General features: G+C 33.9%; 3 protein-coding genes across 3 annotated transcripts; all 3 read right to left on the reverse strand.

Moving 5' to 3' along the window:
• Window positions 1-922: 922 nt before the first annotated feature.
• Window positions 923-4489, reverse strand: LOC100796485 (putative pectinesterase/pectinesterase inhibitor 45). The gene is made up of 3 exons (XM_006587013.4): window positions 2897-4489; window positions 2495-2655; window positions 923-1745 (listed from the first exon to the last, which is right to left on the reverse strand). Exons 1-3 carry the CDS (start codon window positions 4231-4233, stop codon window positions 1054-1056), a joined length of 2190 nt encoding a protein of 729 aa, XP_006587076.3. The 5' UTR covers window positions 4234-4489; the 3' UTR covers window positions 923-1053.
• A 5108-nt stretch (window positions 4490-9597) lies between these two features.
• Window positions 9598-11869, reverse strand: LOC102665651 (probable pectinesterase/pectinesterase inhibitor 12). Its single transcript, XM_006587014.4, has 2 exons — window positions 10849-11869; window positions 9598-10412 (listed from the first exon to the last, which is right to left on the reverse strand). The coding sequence occupies exons 1-2, from the start codon at window positions 11786-11788 to the stop codon at window positions 9724-9726; spliced, it is 1629 nt and encodes a 542-aa protein (XP_006587077.1). The 5' UTR covers window positions 11789-11869; the 3' UTR covers window positions 9598-9723.
• A 9020-nt stretch (window positions 11870-20889) lies between these two features.
• On the reverse strand, window positions 20890-21477 carry LOC106794336 (uncharacterized). Its single transcript, XM_014761580.1, has one exon. The coding sequence runs from the start codon at window positions 21475-21477 to the stop codon at window positions 20890-20892; it is 588 nt and encodes a 195-aa protein (XP_014617066.1).
• Between the last annotated feature and the right edge of the window lie 680 nt (window positions 21478-22157).

Raw genomic sequence — 22157 nt, forward strand, 5'->3', positions numbered from 1 at the left:
TTTCTATCTCACACAACCTTGTTTCAAACCATGACTCGTCACAAAATTGTAACATTAATATTCCTTTCCTTGTAGTCATACACAAGAGCGTAAATGAGTATAGTCGAGTTAAACACTTATAGTTTAGGCTTGACTTGTGAAAAAAAAAAGTATGCTCAAGCTTAGTTTCAATGTTTAAATGAGCCTAACTGAAAGCTTGAGCTTGACTGTTTGAAAACTCTAAGGTTTTTTTAACTTATAATTATTTATAATTTAATTATTCTTGTTTTTATGGGAAAAAAAACTTAATTAGGTTTTAGCTTTATCCATTTAGTATTTAATAAACATTTTAATACCATTTGATAATCTACAAATATAAATATGTGATCAATATTTGACATGTAGAATTCACATTTAATTTTTTTATTAAATATTAGATCTATATTATTTTAATTTAAAAAATAAAAAAGTAACATGAATATTTATATATTAAAGTAAATACTAATATATGAGTGATATGATGAAAAAGGAATAGATTGATGGAAAAAAGAGGTGGAAAAGTAGATGAAATAGAAAGTGACCACAAAAATATTTTTTTTACGAAAATATTGCTTAAAAAATTTATATGATAGTTCAAGTTCTCCACCTTGGTTCAATTAAGATACAGTACTTTAAATGTTTATTTTTATTTGAAAATTTTAATAAATTTATAATGAGGTGTAACATTTAAGATAATAAAGTATTTATTTAATTAAACTATCATCTTAGGTTAACCAATAAATAGTTTTATACAATTTAATAAATAAAAGTATAATTAAAAAACTACAGTAGTGATGTTTTTTTAACTTTTATACTTTTTTAATAGTATTTGCTCCATTGAGTAGAATTTTAAATACAAAAAATACTTTCAATTTAATTTTGTATATTTAGTAAAAGTGACATCTTTGCAGTAAAAAAAAATTATAAGTGACATTTTAGGACAACAAAATCTACATTTTAATTTTTTTTAGAATACAACTCAACTCAACTGGTATATAAATTTATATACTAATGATGTTAATAATTAGACCCTTTTTAATTGTACAAGCCTAGTTGAGCTGGTACACCTGTGCCATTGATCCATGTCCCTTGCAAGAAAGCCTCAACTGTGTACCTGGTAGCCTCATCTCTATTGATGACTTTACGGCCAGGCCAATTAACCCTAGCAGTGGTGATGGAACCAGCCCCATTGTTGTTGTACTCTCCGTAGTAAAGGGTGCTTAGGGCAAAGTTCCCTTCCCAGGGAAGAAACCCATCAGGGTGAATTAGGTCATCAATCTGAGTCTCCATGATGATGGTTCTTGAATACTCCTTCCATGGCCTTCCGAGGTAATTCTTGATTCTGTCCTTCACCGGAACCAAATCTGTGTCGGCCTTGATAACGCACTTCTGGAGGACGAAGCCAGTGTTTTCTTGCTTGTCGAGCCTTCCTTGTGCTGTCACGATGTTCTGTTGGTTGTCAAGTGGCTTTCTTACCACCATGGTGCAGTTCTGGAAAACGGCAGAGGCGTCACCAAAGATGAAGTCGATTGTTCCAGAGATGTAGCAGTCGCGATAGAATTGCCTGTGGGTTTGGGCATAAAGAGTGTCTTGGTAGCCCTCGAAGGCGCAGTTGAAGAATATGGCTTGGTCGGCTTGCACTCTTGCGGCCACTGCCTGGTGCTTCTCTGCACCGGCTGTGTTTCTGAATCCCATGTCTTTCGCCAAGAATCCACCTCCAAGTACAACTGCAGTGTGCACGGAATAATAGAGGCAAGAAGAAAGAATACTGACTCTAAAATAATTTTGCATATTATTATCTCATTATCGTTTGAATTAAATTTCAATACAAATCGTCGTTTAAATTATTTTTAAAATAATTATTTTAAAACTTAAAAAATTTATCATATATAATAATAAGTTGTGATTACATAATTATGTTAAACTTTTTATATTGTAGTGTATAACCATTTTGCTCATAATATAATAGATATTCTTCTAACATTTTTCTTAATTGAATTATTACTATTTATGAACCTGATGGACAAGTATATTTTCTGGTTAAGAATGATTAACTAATTTTTCAAGGTATTCATATTTATTTAAAAGTTTAATATCTCTTAAATAATTTTTTTTAACACCTCATGTATCATTTAATACATGCAAGTGAGATGTAGTACAAAATGAGGAAAATTTGATTCAAAGAGAAAGATAACAAATATTTTTTTTAACACCTCATTTATCATTTAAATCATGCAAGTGATATGTGGTACAAAATGAGGAAAATTTGATTCAAAGAGAAAGATAGGGAGAATTGAGATTATGTATAAGTAAGATGTTTAAAATATTAAGATATTTATTTATTATTATTCATATTTTTCTATACATGCAAGTTAAGAAATTAATCTTAATAACTAAGCTTAGGGGACCTAATTATATACTAAATTGTAGATGTGGTACAAAATGAGGTTTGATTGAGGAGAGAATTTACACTTACCGAATGATGCAGTTTGGAAAGTCCTGACTCCATCCACGAAATTTTTGTTGCCAGTGATGATACTCTTTTGCTGTCCGTCACCGTACATGGTTACGTTTAGCATTTTCTTTGTCACTGTCACGGTCTCATCGTACACTCCTTCTTTAACATAAACCACGTACCTGCATAAAAAATAAATCCCTTGCATGAAAGCATGCATAGATAACACACGTCAAACTAATAAACTAATGTGATTTGGTTACACATTAATTTCAAAAAGTTGTTTCCTTTTTTTCTCCAAAAATAAGTTACTAAAATACTCTTGGTCCTATTTATAAGAAATATGTGACAATATATTTTACATTATAATTTGTTTTTTTTTTTTTTATAAAAGACACTTTGAAGGTAATAAAACAATCATACCTTCCGTCGTATTTTGGTGGGATGGCAGCCAAAGCTTCAGAGATGGTTTTGAAGTTTCCGCTGCCATCTTTTGCCACGGTGACATTAGGTGTGGGTTTCTCATTTGATCCGATAAACTCAGCAGGGCCGGCCCAAACAGGAACTGGACCAGCCCATGCAGGAATGGAGCCTGCAGCCCAAGAAGGAACTGGGCCAGGAGCAACACCAGGAGCAAGAGCAGCACCTGCAGTAGTAGGAGAAACACCAGGAGCAGAAGCAACACCTGTAGTAGTAGGAGCAACACCAGGAGCAGAAGCAGAACCAAAAGAAGAAGAACCAGAACCAAATATAGACCCAAAACCAGCACCAACAGCAGAAGCAGAAGCAGTAGTAGGTGCAGGTGCATCATCACTGGTAATCTCCCAAGGAAGATGAAGCTCCCCGGCGCCTTGGAAGATCGAAAAGAACGAAGAGAACTGCGAAACAACGGCGAGGGAGTTGCTCACAAGCTCCTTGGACTCATTAAACATGTTGCTTAACTCATCCTTGATCTTCCCTTTGGGGAAACCATCAATGCAGGTTTGTTGGTAAGACATAACCGCACTAAGCCAGTTGTTCAATTCAGCACCCTTTGTGGAGAGCCTGTCCGCGTCGTTATCACCCACCTCGGTGATCGACAATTCAAGCTCTTCCTTGGCGTCCTTGAACAAGCCCTGGCAATCCTCGTACGCCCCCTTCTCCTCCTCGGAGGCCTTGTCCATCATCTTTGCCGTTCCGTCGAAGGCCTTTGTAACCTCCTTCTCGGCCAGAATCATGGACACCATCATTAGGTCTTTTGGCTGCGCCAATTTGGGGTCCTTCTTTAGGGCTTCTCCGAGGGTGGTTTCGCATTTTTCCTTGTATTCAGCGGATCCGCAAATCATCTTCACCAGCCTGGAGTTTTGGTCCACGTGTGACGTGGCGGCGGAGTTCTGTGGCAATGGCGTGGCGTGCTTTGGATTATTATTAGGGCCTGTTCTTTGGACAACCACGAATGTCGCGGCGCCTATGACGCACGCGAGGAGGACGGCGGAGATGAGACCGATGAGGATCTTCTTCTTCATCTTAAGCCTCTCCTCGTTCCTCCGCCGTTCGGTGATCATGTCGAAATCCTGGAACGCCATTATCGCACGGTTCGTTTGGGTTTGGTTTTTTTTTTTTTGGCGAAATTGTGTGTCTAAGGCATTGTAGAAACTCTGCCCTAGACTTAAGGGACAATGGATATGGTGAAAGAGAAAATAGAACCGAGCGTTGCTTAGTTTAATGTTAGGCTCTTTTCCCCCTTTGCTTTCTTGCATGAGCGTTTGGAACTTTATCATTGTTTGGGCATGCACGTGTGGACGAGAGTTGTTTCAGGTGTTTCTATTTTCGAAAGCTTGTTAAGGATTGAGTTCAAAGATTAATAGGGTCATCAGAGGTTTGTATTAGTTTGTTTCCAACTTTTTTGGTCTCAGACTCAGACCATGTTTGAAAACTCTTTTCTATGTTCTGTCCATTTTCCAAGTGTGTCAAGACAACACTAGTGGTAATATAATTATAAATAGAAACATGTTGTATAACAAGTAGCAGTTTTGTTAGTTTGGTCAGTACGGTTCACTCTTCCTCATTTTAAAAATTAAGGTTTCGAATAATGATTATTAATTAAAAAAATTGTGGTTGATATGTAATGTAATAATTTTATAATTTATTTAATGTGCAATTAAGTATTTTGTCACAATTTTAATTATTAAGTTTTTATTACCATTTTTTACATTATACTTGGTCTTTCAATGTGCATCTATCTAGCTATATTTATATACGATATACTGTGTAAAAGAAACTTGAAGTATTATAAGTCATAGGATTAAAAATTTTAATTTAATAATAATTACTAATTTGATTCAATAAATATCTAATATATTTAAACATTGTCAATTGTTGGATAGAATTTCTAATTTGATAATAGCTGTTGGTATATTTGATTTTTTGTCATTCATTTCTCCGATTTTAATGTTTTTCACACAATGATATAGTTGTGTATGTGCTAAAAAATTAAATTATTCACATTAATCATTATATAATTTTGATAACTTTTTCAATCATTGTTTGTATTTTTTAATGTAATTTTATTTAATATACTACAAAGTATTTTAAAAATGATAATTATATATATATATTGAATATACATATATAAAATTTACAAGTGAAACAAATCCGTACAACGCACGAGTTTAAAATCTAATTATATGTAGTTGAGTAATGATACATGAAAATCCATATATTATTAAACACTTATTTGACATTTTTCTTTTATATTTTTATCTTCCTATCAAATAATATAACATATCATATCAATGTTTTTCTTTCTTTCTTTTTTTTTTCAAGGTGTCAAATAACATCATCCATACATCTTTAGCCTGTATATTTAAAAAGGAGTGAAGTCTCATACTTTTTGAAGGACTAATTAGCTAAATGCACAATTATTTTAAGTTAGCTAATTTATAATTGAATGAAACTGATGAAAGGACTTATGTGTCCAATAAAAAAATTCAAGGACTATTTTGCCTCAAAATCTTAGGAATAAATTGCAAGCACCGATATCTTTTAGGGAAAAATATGGGAGTTTACTCTTACTTTTCCTCCATCTCATTAAACATCACTATTTGATACTCGATTGAAGATGACTTCTACTAGAGGAAAAAATTCACACTTAAAGAAAAAGATTATTAAAATATAAGTGTAAGTTGAAGTTTCATAAACATTGTATAAGTGAGAATAAAATCCATAAAAATAATTCATTGGTGTAACTCTTTCTAATATTTATTCCCATATATATATATATATATATAAAAGATTTGTTTATAAAAGACTTACGTCAAATCTACAGAATTTATTTGATTGATTTTTTAACTGTTTAAAAATGATCAAAATATAGTTTTCTACAAATTTTTAACGTAATGAAGGCTATATTTTTTCTACTTATGATATACATTTTTCACCATTAATACAAGTTAAAAAATATTACATAATTTTTTTACAATAAAATGCATAAAATAAAGAATACATGATAATAAAATATATAAATAAGTTTAAATCATAATTACATATATGTTTTTTTCTATTTTCCAATAAGTGTATTTTTTTAACGAGTCAGAAATAGACCGTTGTTATGAAAATAATAAATAGAGACAAATAAATATATACTTTATTACATGAACAAATTGTAAAAATATATTACTATTAATAATTTTGATAAATAAGTAATTTGAAAAATCAAATCTATCAAACGATGTAATTTATTAATTAAAGATAACTAATTGATTATCATTCAATATATTAACATTATCATGACATTATAAACCATAACATTCACATATATTAACAGTGTAAATTTGATGTAGATCTTTAGATTTACACTTAGTGTAAAGGGATCCTATCCATATTTTTATAGTACCTATAATGAAAGGATCATACAAAGTTTTAAAAATATGAATATATATATATATATATATATATATATATATATATATATATATATATATAATTTATACATCCTTTTGTATTTTTTTATAAAATTATGATATTTTTCTTCTATGAAAATATTGTAAATTATTTTTTGCCTCCACTATTGAAAAAATCTGGATCTCCCACTGTACATGTCTGTCTACTTTGATTTATGAGAGATCGTGTTTTTGCATGGGTTTGGGAGCGGTGAATTATCGCATATGTAGAGAGGAAGGCGAAAATTTTCGGTGGTTTGGGAGGCAGGAAATAGGGTTGAGATATTTGAATTTTTAGGTGGATCCTATGCATAAAATTATCTTCTGTGCAAATATGAGATAAGGAGACCGTAAAAAAAAGAAATTGTTTTGCTTTTAACACCGTGCTCTTTGTTGCTGGCATGTCTTGATTCATTGGTTTGCCTTTTGTTCTTGTTCAGTGAGAGGTGTCTTTAGGGATGGATCTTGAAATTTAAGTTGTGGGGGTAATATATTTACTGGTGTACGTAATAACATATTTTGCACCAGTCTTAAATTTATAATTTGCAATGTGTGAGTGATGTTATAGTGTTGAACAAGAAAAAAAAAAGTGGAGAAAAATTAAGATAATGCATGTTTAAAAGATGTATTTTCTTGTTATTGAAGATCTTTATTTGTACATTATATTTAAGGTTTAAATATTGTGTACTTATAAATATGTCACTTTTTTTTAGTCTATGTGTGTGTGAGTATTGTTTTGTTTTGTTTTGTTTTTTTCCTGTGATTTTTTTTAGTTCATGTGAATTCTTTGTTTTTTGTTTGATTATTCTTTTTGTCTCTATTGTAACAATTTATCCTTTTAATTTCTGTATTTTAAAATATCTCATTTTAGTTTCTATAGCTATTATTTTTTAACCTTTTTGGTTCTCGCTTTCTGAAGTCACCTAACGATGTTACACCTTAATCCTTTAAATCTCTACAAAACTAAAACTGGTAGTATAAAATCGCTAAAAATCTAGAAAAATTTAATTTGACAATTTAAAACTACCAAAATGTTTTTAACAGTTTTACAATATTAGTTTCCATTTGTAGTAATTTTAAAAGATTTGAATAAATTACTTTAGACAATAATGACTAAAAGAGTTAAAAAAAATCAACTATAGGATCAAAATAGATGTTTTAAACAATAGAAACTAAAAAGGAGAGTTATTACAACTACATAGACAAAAAATGTAATTAGTAGTGTTTTGGTGCAATATTTGATATCTTTTGTTTTTTTAGCTTTATTTATCCCTTATTTAGTTAGTTGTTTAATAAATACTCTTGATAGTTGAGGATTTAGTTTTCTTGTTTTTTTCGTAATCTTGGTCCTTTTTGTTTCTTTTGCCGTAATCCATTATTGGAAAACACTTTGAAGAGACCCGTGGAGCACTATCACTGCATTTGGAAGACTTTTGAAGATGTTGCTAAACAATCCATTTTTGGGCCAGCTTAAGCTAACTGCCTCTAGGAGTATTTGTCATCTTTTTTGGGTGCACTTTTTTGGGTGCACTTAATTAAGCTAGTCATATTTGGCCAGCTTAAGTGAGCTACTCATCCGAAGAAGTAAAGACTTTCTAGCCTTGCTTAAGTGAGCCTTGCAAGGGTGAATTTTCAAGTTTATGAGCTTGTTTAAGCCATCTTGTCTGACATGCTCACGCTAAAAAAAGTCATATTGCTATATATAACGGGACCTTTGATACATGTTTTGGACAATCTTAAATTGGGATTTTCAAGGCACATATGTCAAAGTGAGTTGTGTGACGACTTCCATGCTCAAGGCTTCTCCTTGTCTTCCCTTCATCAGAATCTTCATTAATTTCATCCTCTTTAGGTTTAATGTAATTAGAATATTATTTCCATGTAATTATGTTTTATTCATATTCAACAAAGGTTGTTATTGTTCTGCTTCTATGCTCAATATTTTTTTAGTCTAATCTTGCACGATCCTATTATTTTAATCATAATTGAAAAAAAAATTTGAATTGAGAACTGAGAAATGCAATCAATAACTTTTATGTCTAGGGATATGATAAAAAAGATTGATCATCACTAAAACTTTTTTTTTTAATGCAAGTAACTTGGTTACACTAATTAATTAAAGAGATTGATAATAAAATCAAATGACTAGGTTTTTTCGCTTAAAGAATTAAGAATTAAATAATTTTATAGATTAATGACAACATAATCTTAATTAATAATAGGGATAAGTATTAATTGCATGTTAGGAATGTCTAATGAAATTAAACACCAATAACTTCTTCCATTGATGTAGACCCAAGTTTTCTGCACACACCAAGTGTTTGACGAAATTCCACAATTAGTTTTCTCACCTTAAATTTTTTTAATTTCTACACTTACTTTATTTCCATACTTTAATTATCACTCTACTTAATTTAATTACCCGATTATTGCACAAGTTCCTGTGAAAAATGATATTTTACTTATCGCTTTATTAGTTGAATGATTTGATATTTTTGTTAAAATTTCAATTGTCCCTTTAATGTATTTTTCCACTTTTAGTTCCTATTAATAATTTTCATCTTTAATCTCTATCATGGTGATAATGCAACTCTAAGGACATGGAATTACTGTTAGCATGACACATTTTATTGAAGTGGTTAATGTCATGAAATTATACTGATATGGTACATGATGACATCATGATCATGTCATTTTTATTGATGTGGCACATGTTGATATCATGATAATGTCAACAAATTAATATTTTGTAATACACTTTGACAATATTGATAAAAAATAAAATGTTTGAGAAAATTAAGGATGAATCTTGGGAAAAAATTACGAGAAAGAAAAAGAAAAAAAATACACTAAAGTAGAGGTGAAGATGATATATAATCTGATTTTCAGAAAGGCTTTTTTGCCCAATTTGATAGGAAGGAGATAAATAGGTTAGATGAAAATAAAATGAATGATTGAACATAAGTGGGAGAGGTAAAGTAAAAATGAAGTTGTTTCAAGATAAGAGATGAAAAGAGATATAAAGAGATAGGTGAAAATAAATGAAAAATAATATAATTAATCTTATAAATTTTAAAATTATTTTCTCTTTAATCTACTCTATCAAACAAATTAATTATATGATTTTCTTCCATCCTTCTTATTTCTTCTTTACCAAACAAAGGTTACTGGGTAGTGTCAGAATTAATCAAATCAGCTGTCTAATTAGCCGTGAACTTTTCTTATTTTACAATGTTACTTTAGTAACAACCTTAGTGGCCTTAAGCCAGAGGATAGTGACAAATTGTAAGTACCTTAACAATTTAGCAAACTAAACCTATTTTACTTTGCTCAAATCCCGTCATCATAAGGAACGGAAGTGGTATCAAGCCAACCATCTCCATTGATGAACTCCGAAACAGTGAAATTATAGGCATCACCATAATCCATCAAATGGTACCCTAACCATTGTACACGCTTATCTATGCTGGAACCAGGTCCATAGTTGTCATACTCACCATAATACAAAGTTTCCAATCCTTGCTCATTAGACCACTTTGTCCAACCCTTTGGGTCAATGAAGTCATCAATGTAGGACTCAAGGTAAACGGTGCGAGAATAGATCCTCCATGGCCTCCCAAGGTAGCTCTTGAAGCTACTAGAGTTGGAATAGAGATCAAGGGTTGCTATGATTGAGCAGTTTTGGAATGAGATGCCAGTGTCCTCATCAGGGCTATCTCTTGATTGTGCAGTGATTACTGTGAATTGGCCAGGCATTGGTTTTCTTGATATGATGTTGCATTCTTGTAGAATCGCGGCTGCATTCCCAAATATGTAATCTATGGTGCCATAAATGTCACACTCTCTATAGAATTGTCTAAAGGAGTGAACATATAGAGTGTCTTGGTAGCCATAAATTGCACACCTGTAAAAGGCTGCTAAGTCTGCATTTACTCTCAATGCCACTGCTTGATGCTTCTCTGGCCCTGCACTGTTCTCAATGGCTATATCACGTGCCAGAAAACCATCACCAGAAACAGCTGAAAAAGATAGAGACCATAATCATGTAATTGCCATTTTGGCCACTCCAGAGAAAAATTGACATAAAACAAGCAATAGTCAATCTCACTAAACAAGATGATATTATTGTACAGTTTTCTTTTCTCATCAAAGATATGTATTAGAAAATTTACAATAACTCATACTCTGTTCAACCAATCAAATAGACCCTCTTGGTATATTATTGTATAGTCTAGGACTGTGTGATCTCGATCAATCTTGTTACCTATGAGATTGACCAAGATCAGGTGGTCCCAAATTTCTTAATAATTTCTCATATAAAAGGCCTACTTAGAAAGACAAAGATGCATTATTTTGTTTTGTTTCTGTTACTTCTCAGCCCTGTGCCAAGTGGTAACCAATGCATGACAAATAATTAATTGCCCAAAAAGATTGAAAAGGGTGCAAAGGTTTCACCTAGAGTTGCAGATCTGAAAGTGGTCCAGCCATCACCGACGCTTCTGTTACCAGTTATGAAAGAGACATCACTTCCATCGCCAAGCATCATAATGTTGGTCTTATAGCTTGGAATTTCCACATTTTCCTCGTAAATCCCTTCCTTGACATAGATCACTATCCTATCCATACTGTTGTTTGGAGCAAAGTTAATGGCTTCAGTGATGGTGCTAAAGTTCCCAGTTCCATCTGCAGCCACAACAAGCATTTCATTTGGGTCATAATCTTCCCCATCTGAGTCTTGGAAGAGCCTTTGGTCACTGCTTGATACCCACTTTGGAGCATTCTTCAAAGGCTGGTTATTATTCTTTTTCACTTTGGGAGTCCCCATCTCTGGCTTAGGGAGCATTGAAAGTGAGTTACTTACATGCTTGTAAGTGTTGATCACAGATTTCACCAGAGATGGCTTCATTGTTCCTGAAGCAGAATCTAGGCCTTCTAGACATGTGTTTTTGTTTGTTAAGGCTGCACTGAGGTAGCTTCTTGCATCAACTATGTTCTTGGAGTTGGAAGAACGGATCCCTGATAGTGATTTTTTCAAAGAAGCCAATGTGGATTGATGGAGTTCCCTGCAGTCTTGAACTGACCCTCTTTGCTTCTCTATGATGTTTTTTGAGTGTCCAACGTTGTGGAAGAGATTTGAGAGCTTTGTGGTTTCAGATATTGCTACTTGGAGGGACTGACAGAGGTAGTTGATTATGTTTGGACTTATGTTTATTGAGATGGATAGCTTCAATGAGTTGAAACAAACTTCTGGGTAAGCTGTGGTTGTGCAGAAAGATTTTATGGAAGAGAGATTGGTGTGAATTGTTGTGGAAGCATCGGAAGAGTTTACAGCACTAGCGTGTGAGAAGAAAATTGCAAACAGAAGGAAGAAGAGTTTATGAGATGAATAAGCCATGAAAAATAAGGAAAACAAGTAGTAGAAAGTATGCAAAGGTGAAGTTGTTGAGTGTTTGACTCACTTAAATAAGACACTTGCTGGGGTATAAAGGAGTGATGGGGACAGTGATTAGAACCTAAAGTAACACGGGTTTATTTGAACTAATGTATTGTAGCTGGAATTTATATCTGCCCCTACCATGTTGATGTTTTCCTCTTGAGATTAGGTGGGGCACCTTTTTTTGTTTCTCTTGAAAGACTTTCTTTTTATTAGTATTTAGCCGAATGAAATAAGGGGCAAATCATGAGAAAAATAAAAAAGTTACATTTTTGGGTGTGATAAGTAGCAAGTTGCTCTTGGAGGATAATGTAAAAAAAGCATGTATAGGTCTTTCCTGTTTTCGTTTTGGAGATGTCGGTGAAAATAATGCAAGGCATGGTGCGCCACAGCTACTAAAAAATTGAGGGACCTCAAAGTACTTTGAGCTCAGCAGTTCAATTGATGTATTCCCGTGATGGTGTCCATTTTTTTTGGTTAACTTGGAGGTATTAAAAATTTTATTTGACATTTAATTAATTCCTCCCATGAGGATCGATTTAGAATTAAGAGTCAAATTGACTTGTTAAAAATAAGGCTCTCTCTCTATATATAGAGCACTGCTACAATAAATCATCTTTTATATATCATTGCTCTGTTGAAATATAAACTTGATTTGGGCCTAAATTAATTATTTGGTTCCTTGGACTTAGTTATTTTGGGCTTAAGTAATTATGGGTCATGTTTCTAGAGAATTCTTGTAGTGTTTGGAGTGTCTAGATATTTCTTATGGTTGTAATATTCTCTAGAATACTCTTTGGATCTCTAGAGTTGAGAACTCTCTAGAATTAGTGTGTCTAGAGTTCTCCTTAGAGTAGTATAAATAGAGATGTAATCCTACACATTTGTATCAAGCAAAAATACAAAGTTCTCTCCTCCATAAAGAATTCTCCTTCCTATCAAGTTTCTATTCAAAGTCTCCAATATTCCTAAACACTTTTCCTAAACATAAAAAGTCTTATTTCCAACAAAGTGGTATTAGAGCTTCAAGATCCTCAAAAGATGGCAAATGGAGGTTTTCCTTTCCAAATGCCGATGCTCACAAAGAACAACTATGATAATTGGAGTATCAAGATGAAGGCGCTACTAGGAGCTCAAGATGTGTGGGATATCGTAGAGAATGACTTCGAGGAGCAAGATGAAGCCTCGCTAAGCCAAGGTGTAAAGGAGACGTTGAAGGAGTCAAGAAAGAGAGACAAGAAAGCTCTCTTTCTCATTTATCAATCGGTGGATGAAGATACATTTGAGAAGATATCCAATGCAGCGACGGCCAAAGAAGCATGGGATAAGCTTCAAACTTGCAACAAAGGAGTTGAGCAGGTAAAAAAGATTCGTCTTCAAACTCTTAGAGGTGACTTTGAGCGTTTGTTTATGGAGGAGTCCGAGTCAATTTCTGATTATTTTTCTCGAGTATTGGCCGTAGTCAATCAACTTAAAAGAAATGGTGAAGATGTTGATGAGGTGAAGGTCATGGAAAAAATACTTTGAACTTTAAATCCAAGTTTTGACTTCATTGTTACCAACATTGAAGAAAACAAGGATTTAAAGACCATGACTATTGAGCAACTCATGGGTTCCTTACAAGCATACGAAGAAAAACAAAAGAGAAAAATTAAACAAAAGGAGGCTACGGAGCAACTACTACAACTCAACGTAAAGGAAGCAAACTATGCAAATTACAAGAGCCAAAGAGGACGATGTCGCGGCCAAGATCGTGGACGTGGACGAGGACATGGAGGAGAAGGAAGAGGTGGTTACAACAACCATTCCAACAAATTCAACAATGGAGAAAGAAGTTGGAATCCACAAGTAACAAGAGGTCGTGGAAGAGGAAATTCATGGTCGAGGTATAACAAATCACAAATCAAGTGCTTCAATTGCAACAAGATTGGTCACTATGCATCCGAGTGTAGATTCTCGAAGAAGGTTGAAGAGAAAACTAACTTTGTAGAAGAAAAAGGCGGAGAAGAAGAAACTTTGCTACTCGCGTGCCAAAACAAATTTGAAGAGAAAAGAAACAAGTGGTACCTCGACACCGGCGCAAGCAACCACATGTGCGACGATAAAAGCATGTTCGTGGAGATCAATGAAGCGGCAACTGGCGATGTCTCATTTGGAGACGACTCAAAGATACCAGTCAAAGGTAAAGGTAAAATTCTCATACGTTTGAAGAATGGGAGTCATCAATTCATATCCAATGTCTACTATGTGCCTAACATGAAGAATAATATTTTGAGCTTGGGACAATTATTAGAGAAAGGCTATGACATCCATTTGAAAGAACATAGTCTTTTCTTAAGAGATTGTAGACATAACTTGATTGCTAAGGTGCCTATGTCAAAGAATAGAATGTTCCTCTTGAACATTCAAAATGATGTGGCAAAGTGTCTCAAGGCTTGCTATACCGACTCTTCGTGGCTATGGCATCTACGGTTCGGGCACCTCAACTTCGACGGTCTAGAACATTTAGCGAAGAAGGAGATGGTGAGAGGCTTGCCTAGCATCAACCACCCAGACCAACTTTGCGAAGGATGTCTAATTGGGAAGCAATTTCGTAAAAGTTTTCCAAAGGAATCAACAACAAGAGCAACAAAGCCGCTAAAGCTCATACACACCGATGTCTGTGGACCAATCAAACCCAATTCATTTGGTAAGAATAAGTACTTTCTCCTCTTTATTGATGATTATTCCAGAAAAACTTGGGTTTATTTCTTGAAGGAGAAATCAGAAGTGTTTGAAAACTTTAAGAAGTTCAAAGCCCTCGTGGAGAAAGAAAGTGGTCTTTCCATCAAGGCCATGAGATCTGATCGAGGAGGAGAGTTCACTTCAAATAAGTTCAACAAATATTGTGAAGACCATGGAATCCGTCGCCCACTGACAGTGCCAAGATCGCCACAACAAAATGGAGTAGCAGAGAGAAAGAACCGGACCATACTTAACATGGTGCGAAGCATGCTCAAGAGCAAGAAGACGCCGAAGGAGTTTTGGGCTGAAGCAGTGGCATGTGCAGTTTACCTAACAAATCGTTCTCCAACAAGAAGCGTGCATGAGAAGACACCACAAGAAGCATGGAGTGGAAGGAAGCCCGGGATCTCTTACCTCAAAGTGTTTGGAAGCATTGCCTATACCCATGTTCCAGACGAAAAGAGGACAAAGCTTGATGATAAAAGTGAGAAGTACATGTTTGTGGGTTACGACTCAAGATCCAAGGGGTACAAGCTCTATAATCCAAATAGTAGAAAGATCGTCATAAGTCGCGACGTGGAGTTCGACGAAGAAGATTGTTGGGATTGGAGTGTTCAAGAAGATAAGTATGATTTTCTTCCTTATTTTGAAGAAGATGATGAAATTGAACAACCAATCATAGAGGAACATATTACACCACCTGCCTCACCGACACCAAGGCTGGATGAAACAAGTTCAAGTGAGAGGACACCGCGACTAAGGAGCATTGAAGAGATTTATGAGGTAACCAAAAACCTAAACTACATTAACCTCTTTTGTCTTTTTGGTGATTGTGAGCCTCTAAGCTATCAAGAAGCAGCGGAAAACATAAAGTGAAAAGACGCCATGGACGAAGAAATCAAGTCAATCACGAAGAATGATACGTGGGAACTTACTACACTTCCACGAGGACACAAAGCAATTAGAGTAAGATGGGTGTACAAGGAAAAGAAGAATGCTAAAGGAGAAGTGGAGAGATACAAAGCAAGATTGGTGGCTAAAGGCTATAGTCAAAGACAAGGAATTGACTATGATGAGGTATTTGCTCCTGTTGCTCATCTTGAAACTATTAGACTGATCATTTCTTTGGCAGCCCAAAATAAATGGAAGATCTATCAAATGGATGTGAAGTCAGCCTTCTTGAATGGTTTTCTCGAAGAAGAAGTCTATATTGAGCAACCACTGGGCTATGAAGTAAAAGGGCAAGAAGAAAAAGTCTTGAAGTTGAAGAAGGCGTTGTACGGTCTCAAGCAAGCACCGAGAGCTTGGAATGTTCGAATCGACAAGTACTTTCAAGACAAGAACTTCATCAAGTGTCCATATGAGCATGCACTCTATATCAAAGCGCAAAGTGGAGATATTTTGATTGTGTGTTTGTATGTAGATGACTTGATCTTTACAGGGAACAATCCAAGCATGTTCGAAGAGTTCAAGAAAGATATGTCAAATGAATTTGAGATGACGGATATGGGGCTCATGGCATATTATCTCGGCATCGAAGTAAAACAAGAAGACAAAGGAATTTTCATCACCCAAGAAGGCTATGCCAAAGAAGTCCTTAAGAAGTTCAAGATGGATGACGCCAATCCAGTTGGCACCCCGATGGAATGTGGCAGCAAGTTGAGCAAGCATGAAAAAGGAGAGAATGTGGATCCAACTCTTTACAAAAGTTTGGTTGGAAGTTTGCGTTACTTAACATGTACAAGGTCGGATATTCTCTATTCTGTAGGAGTAGTAAGTCGCTACATGGAAGCTCCAACCACAACTGACTTCAAGGCGGCAAAGAGAATCCTTCGATACATCAAAGGTACAACAAACTTTGGCTTGCACTATTACTCTTCTGACTATTATAACATTGTTGGCTATAGTGATAGCGATTGGAGTGGAGACTTGGATGATAGAAAGAGCACTACTGGTTTTGTGTTCTTTATGGGAGATACTGCTTTCACTTGGATGTCAAAGAAGCAACCAATAGTCACACTATCAACTTGTGAAGCCGAGTATGTCGCTGCCACATCATCCGTTTGTCATGCAATTTGGCTAAGGAACTTGTTGAAAGAGTTAAAAATGCCACAAGAAGAACCTATGGAAATATGTGTTGACAATAAATCAGCACTCGCTTTGGCAAAGAATCCAGTCTTTCATGAAAAAAGTAAGCACATCGACACCCGTTACCACTTCATAAGAGAATGCATTGAGAAGAAGGAGGTAAAGTTGAAGTATGTGATGTCTCAAGATCAAGCTGCCGACATTTTCACAAAGCCACTTAAGTTGGAAACTTTCGTGAAGCTAAGGAGTATGCTTGGAGTCACAAATCAAGTTTAAGGGGGGATGTTGAAATATAAACTTGATTTGGGCCCAAATTAATTATTTGGTTCCTTGGACTTAGTTATTTTGGGCTTAAGTAATTATGGGTCATGTTTCTAGAGAATTCTTGTAGTGTTTGGAGTGTCTAGATATTTCTTATGGTTGTAATATTCTCTAGAATACTCTTTGGATCTCTAGAGTTGAGAACTCTCTAGAATTAGTGTGTCTAGAGTTCTCCTTAGAGTAGTATAAATAGAGATGTAATCTTACACATTTGTATCAAGCAAAAATACAAAGTTCTCTCCTCCATAAAAAATTCTCCTTCCTATCAAGTTTCTATTCAAAGTCTCCAATATTCCTAAACACTTTTCCTAAACATAAAAAGCCTTATTTCCAACATGCTCATGGGTGTTTTTTTTGTTTGAAATTCCTCTACTATTCTTTGAGTTGTATAATGTGTAGCCACATCAATTGGGTGCTATAATATTACATAGATTTCTCCTCACTTTTCTGGTAGGAATATATAAAATTGTATTTTTAATTCTGACTTCATGTGCAAGTTAGAAATTAAATCCTAAATCTTATATTTGTGTCAAGAATTTTTGAAGATGTACAATTCATTTGGATTTTCTCTTGGATCATCATACTCTTAAAATTTCAAGGTTACGTACTCTGCTAAAAGGTTCAGGATTCTGACACCGTGCAACCTTTTGTTTATATGTGTTTGTTTTTTGGAAGGGGGTGAGGGGTGACCTTGCCGTAAATGATGGAATAATATGGCAACCCGTGAAGCGGCTTCAAAGATTGATTACCCCACTAGCTACGGGTTTGCATTGAAAACAGTTAGCTATGTTACTTCATTTGCTATTCCTCTCTTTAACATTATGCTTATTAATTCACACTCTACTAATGTTTAGACTTTATACTTCGTATACTTTTATAAAACTGAAGTGATCATTCCTATGAAACCATTTATGCTTCATTAATAGTTAATTAATGGTTTGTATGTAACACCTCCAGACAACTTGACTTCGTCTCGTGAAATAATCACGTCAGAATAATCAAGTAGTCAAGCGTCATTCTCGTTTGTCCACAAATCTGCCAAATCTCACGTGTGGAGAGATTCTTTTTGGTATAAGTATTTATAATTTACAGCACAGACGAAAATATATATATATATATATATATATAAACACATTATTGTCTCTTATCTGTTCACACTTCACGTGAAAAAATAGCCAATAAAGTGATGGAACCCCATTCCAAAGAGAATTTAAAAGGAAGAGTTTTAGTCCCTTGTATTTTCCTATGATTTATTTATTTAAAATGCGTTCTAAAAAAATTGAACCAATTACTCAAATAATTGAATTTGTAATGTGATATGTTCTCCGCTCCTTTAACATATTTATAAAACATATTCGGTGTACTTTTTTTGTTCTATATAAGAAAATATTGATTCAATTTTTTGGGTTTAATTATAAGAAATATAAATTTATTTCTAGATGTATTAATTATTATTTATATTTTATTGTAAAGTTTATGTTAATGAGATATTCATTTATTCTGTTTGTAAGTGGATATTTCAACTTTAAATGACTAGCTATTGGAGCAACTTTTTGCATGAAGGACAATTATTGATGGAAAAAAAATGCCTTATTGTAATTTTTTTTGCTACAAGAGCAAAACAACCTAGTGTCATTAAATATATAAGTTACTATTTAAATTAGGGTTATTTTTAATTCTTCAAATTTAAATTTTTTTTTGTCCATAAATTTTAAAGATTGTTTTTTTAGTCTCTTCCATCAATGGGGTCCAACAAAATTAAAAATTCACAATTTAGGACAATTTTAATTGTCATAATTTGATTTTTAACTTCAATTTTAAAATACGTTCTTTGATAATTAAAAATCATCATAAATTACAAATTCAAAAAGTAACATTTGAACACCAGAAACCTAACTTGTAATCCGAACACGCTTAGCTACTTTGCAATGATCAATATATTTAAATGCGGGCTTAAATTCCCATCATAATTTTGTAAATCTAATTCAAATATTCTAGTTTATGCCAAATTCCACATGGCTCTATTCCATCTCAATTTTTACTACCTCATAAGATAGGAGGTCTTGAATCATCAAAGTATAAAGGTATAAAGCCTCAATGTCTCATGTCGTATATCCCCAAGCACAGATCAAGATAACATTGAAAAAAGTATAACAAATGTGTATAAACTTTGAACAATGTAATGGACATATAAATCTGCTAAGAGGAAAAGGTAAAATCTAGTGCAAAATGTAGGAAATCAATTGGAACAAAATGTAAGAATCTCTAGCACGTTAGGAAGCTTCTATAGTCCTATGTTTTTTGAGGGAAATAAGATTACATGAGAAAGAAAATACAACTGGCATTATTGCAAACCTATGAAATGTTAGGGGGGAAAATGGAACCAATGAAATAGTACTGAACTTTTGACCAAAAAATAAAAGTATTCTTGTCTGATTGATAATTTCTTCAAGGGATCTATCAGATTATGATAGAGTGATGAATAATTTGATCAATGAATATTCCATCTTTTCTTCAACTTGGAGTTGATTTGATTCACATCTTTCATCTGTGAATATTTTTATCACAAATGGATCTTCATTAATGTTGGCTTTGTGGAGGAAATTATAAAAACAGAGGAGAGAAGAGAGACAATGCGTATGCGGAGGAAATAGAATTATTCTATTCTAATTCAAATTGTTCTCAGCAGCGATACAATAAATAGCAAAAGATAAACTAATTAGATAACAAGATATTAGCAAAACAAGATATTAAAACTAACTTGCTCCTTAAAGATAAGAGGAACCACTTATTGACTAGGCTAATCCATTAAAACTGACTTACTCCTAAAATATAGGAAATCAACTTATTTACTAAATCCTATTTTAAAAACTGAAAAATAAAATATTATGCAGTTAGAAAAGTATATCTCCAACACTCCTCCTTGCTTTTGGAACTGCAAACTCCAATTCTTTGAGTTCAAGTTTGTTGATAGGTAGTGACTTTGTAAACATGTCAGCCAGTTGATCTTTAGACTTGCAGTAAATTAAGTTCACTTCTCCACTTTGTTGCATCTTTATCAAATAATAAACCTTGATGTTGAAATGTTTAATCTTCCCATGACATACGGGATTGTTTTCAATAGCAATGACTACTTGATTGTCAACAAAAATTCCAGTTTTGTTCTTTTGAGAAAATAGAATGTTTGGCCTTGTTGTAGTGAGATACATTAGACATCCAATCAAGCTCCCATAATATCCTTCATCAATGTTATCAACATCTTCTTCCTTGTTGAACTTCACCTTTTGATTCATTGGTGTGCTAACATATTTGCATTCCTCCATTTGAAACTTCTTCAAATTTTCTTTTGCATATTTCCTTTTTTTTCATGTTTAGCATTCTTTCAAGATGGCAATGATCAAGTCTCTTGTGCTTGAATTCCGTGGGTGTGACTTGAGTGAAATAGGTTGTATGCTCCTCCTCTGCTGGATCAAATGAAAAGCTTTTATCTTTCATTTTAACCTTTAGAACTTCCCGGCCAACAATGTCATAGATAAAACAATGTTGATGTTCAAAGGACACTTTAAATCCCTTTTTAATCAACTGACCTACGCTTAGCAAGTTTTGGTCAATGTTAGGTACATAAAGAACATATGATATTTATTTGATACCTGAACATGTTGAAATTGCAACAGTTCCTTTTCCTTTTATTGGAATATAGCCACTATTCCCAATTCTAACCTTTGAGACACTAGTTGGCTTCAAATCTTTGAATAAAGTCTTATCATATGTCATGTGGTTCATACAACCACTATCAATCAACCAACTTTCACTTGATTCACTACTCAAGAAGCATGTGGCCACAAACAGTTGGTCCTCTTCTTCTTGATTAGCAATCTGAGCTCCCTCATCATGGTGATTTTTGTTGGCGCAGATCACCGCTTCATGCCCTATCTGATTGCACTTGTTACATTTTGCATCTGGTCTCCTTTAACATCTGAAAGGTGCATGACCTTTTTTGCCACAATGCTGACAAGGTGGATAATTTTTTTTTTATCCTTACCTTGGTTGTTTGCACTGTTTTCGCTGGTTGCTGGTTGATTCCTCTTGAAAAAATCTTTTTTTCTTTCATCAACTTCATGATGTTTGGCGGGCAAAGTACCTTCGACAACACGATCTTGCCTCATCAACCTTCGCTGCTCTTGAGCTTGCAGGGCATGTAGCACTTCTGCCAATGTGATTTTCGACAGATCCTTTGTGTTCTCCAATGAAGCTATAGATGCTTCATACCTCTCCGGCACCGTTACCAAAATTTTCTCTACAATTCTCAAATCAGCAAAATCACTTCCCAACAACTTTATCTTGTTGGCAATACCCAACAATTTGTTTGAGTATTCTTTGATTGTCTCTGACTCTTCCATCCTTTGAAGCTCAAATTCCCTCCTTAAATTCAGCACTTGCATGCTTTGTATTCTATCATCTCCAGCGCATTCCTCTTTCAGATAATCCCAAATTGCTTTGGGTGATTTAAGAGTCATGATTCTGATGAATATCATTTGTGAAACACCAGTGAACAAACATGACCTCGCCTTTGCCTTCTTCATCTTTCTTTCCTTGTGATTTTTAATTTGGGCCATGGTGGGATTTTCAGGCAGCGGATATATTTCATAATCCTCTTCCACAGCATCCCATAAATCCAAAGACTCCATGTAGGATTGCATTTTCACTTCCCAAAGATCATAATTCTCTCCATCAAAGATTGGAAGAGTTATGTGGGAAAAACTTGCTTCACCTTCCATGGTACAAGTCCCGTAAGAATAAGGCTCTGATACCAATTGTTGGTTTTGTGGAGGAAATTATAAAAACAGAGGAGAGAAGAGAGACAATGCGTATGCGGAGGAAATAGAATTATTCTATTCTAATTCAAAATGTTCTCAGCAGCTATACAATAAATAACAAAAGATAAACTAATTAGATAACAAGATATTAGCAAAACAGAATATTAAAACTAACTTGCTCCTTAAAGATAAGAGGAACCACTTATTGACTAGGCTAATCCATTAAAACTGACTTACTCCTAAAATATAGGAAATCAACTTATTTACTAAATCCTATTTTAAAAACTGAAAAATAAAATATTATGCAGTTACAAAAGTATATCTCCAACAATTAATCAATTGAAATACTTCAGTGTATATATATATATATATATATATAT

The sequence above is a fragment of the Glycine max genome, chromosome 9 (genome assembly GCF_000004515.6).
Source record: "Glycine max cultivar Williams 82 chromosome 9, Glycine_max_v4.0, whole genome shotgun sequence".
Taxonomy (NCBI): Eukaryota; Viridiplantae; Streptophyta; class Magnoliopsida; order Fabales; family Fabaceae; genus Glycine; species Glycine max.

Coding starts and splice junctions, on each gene's coding strand:
- LOC100796485 (XM_006587013.4), bottom strand. CDS start 4,233: ATGATAAAGTTCCAAACGCTCATGCAAGAAAGCAAAGGGGGAAAAGAG. Junction 2,656..2,896: donor CCACCAAAATACGACGGAAG/GTATGATTGTTT, acceptor TTTTTTATGCAG/GTACGTGGTTTATGTTAAAG. Junction 1,746..2,494: donor TTTCCAAACTGCATCATTCG/GTAAGTGTAAAT, acceptor TGCACACTGCAG/TTGTACTTGGAGGTGGATTC.
- LOC102665651 (XM_006587014.4), bottom strand. CDS start 11,788: ATGGCTTATTCATCTCATAAACTCTTCTTCCTTCTGTTTGCAATTTTC. Junction 10,413..10,848: donor TTTCAGATCTGCAACTCTAG/GTGAAACCTTTG, acceptor TATCTTTTTCAG/CTGTTTCTGGTGATGGTTTT.
- LOC106794336 (XM_014761580.1), bottom strand. CDS start 21,477: ATGACTCTTAAATCACCCAAAGCAATTTGGGATTATCTGAAAGAGGAA.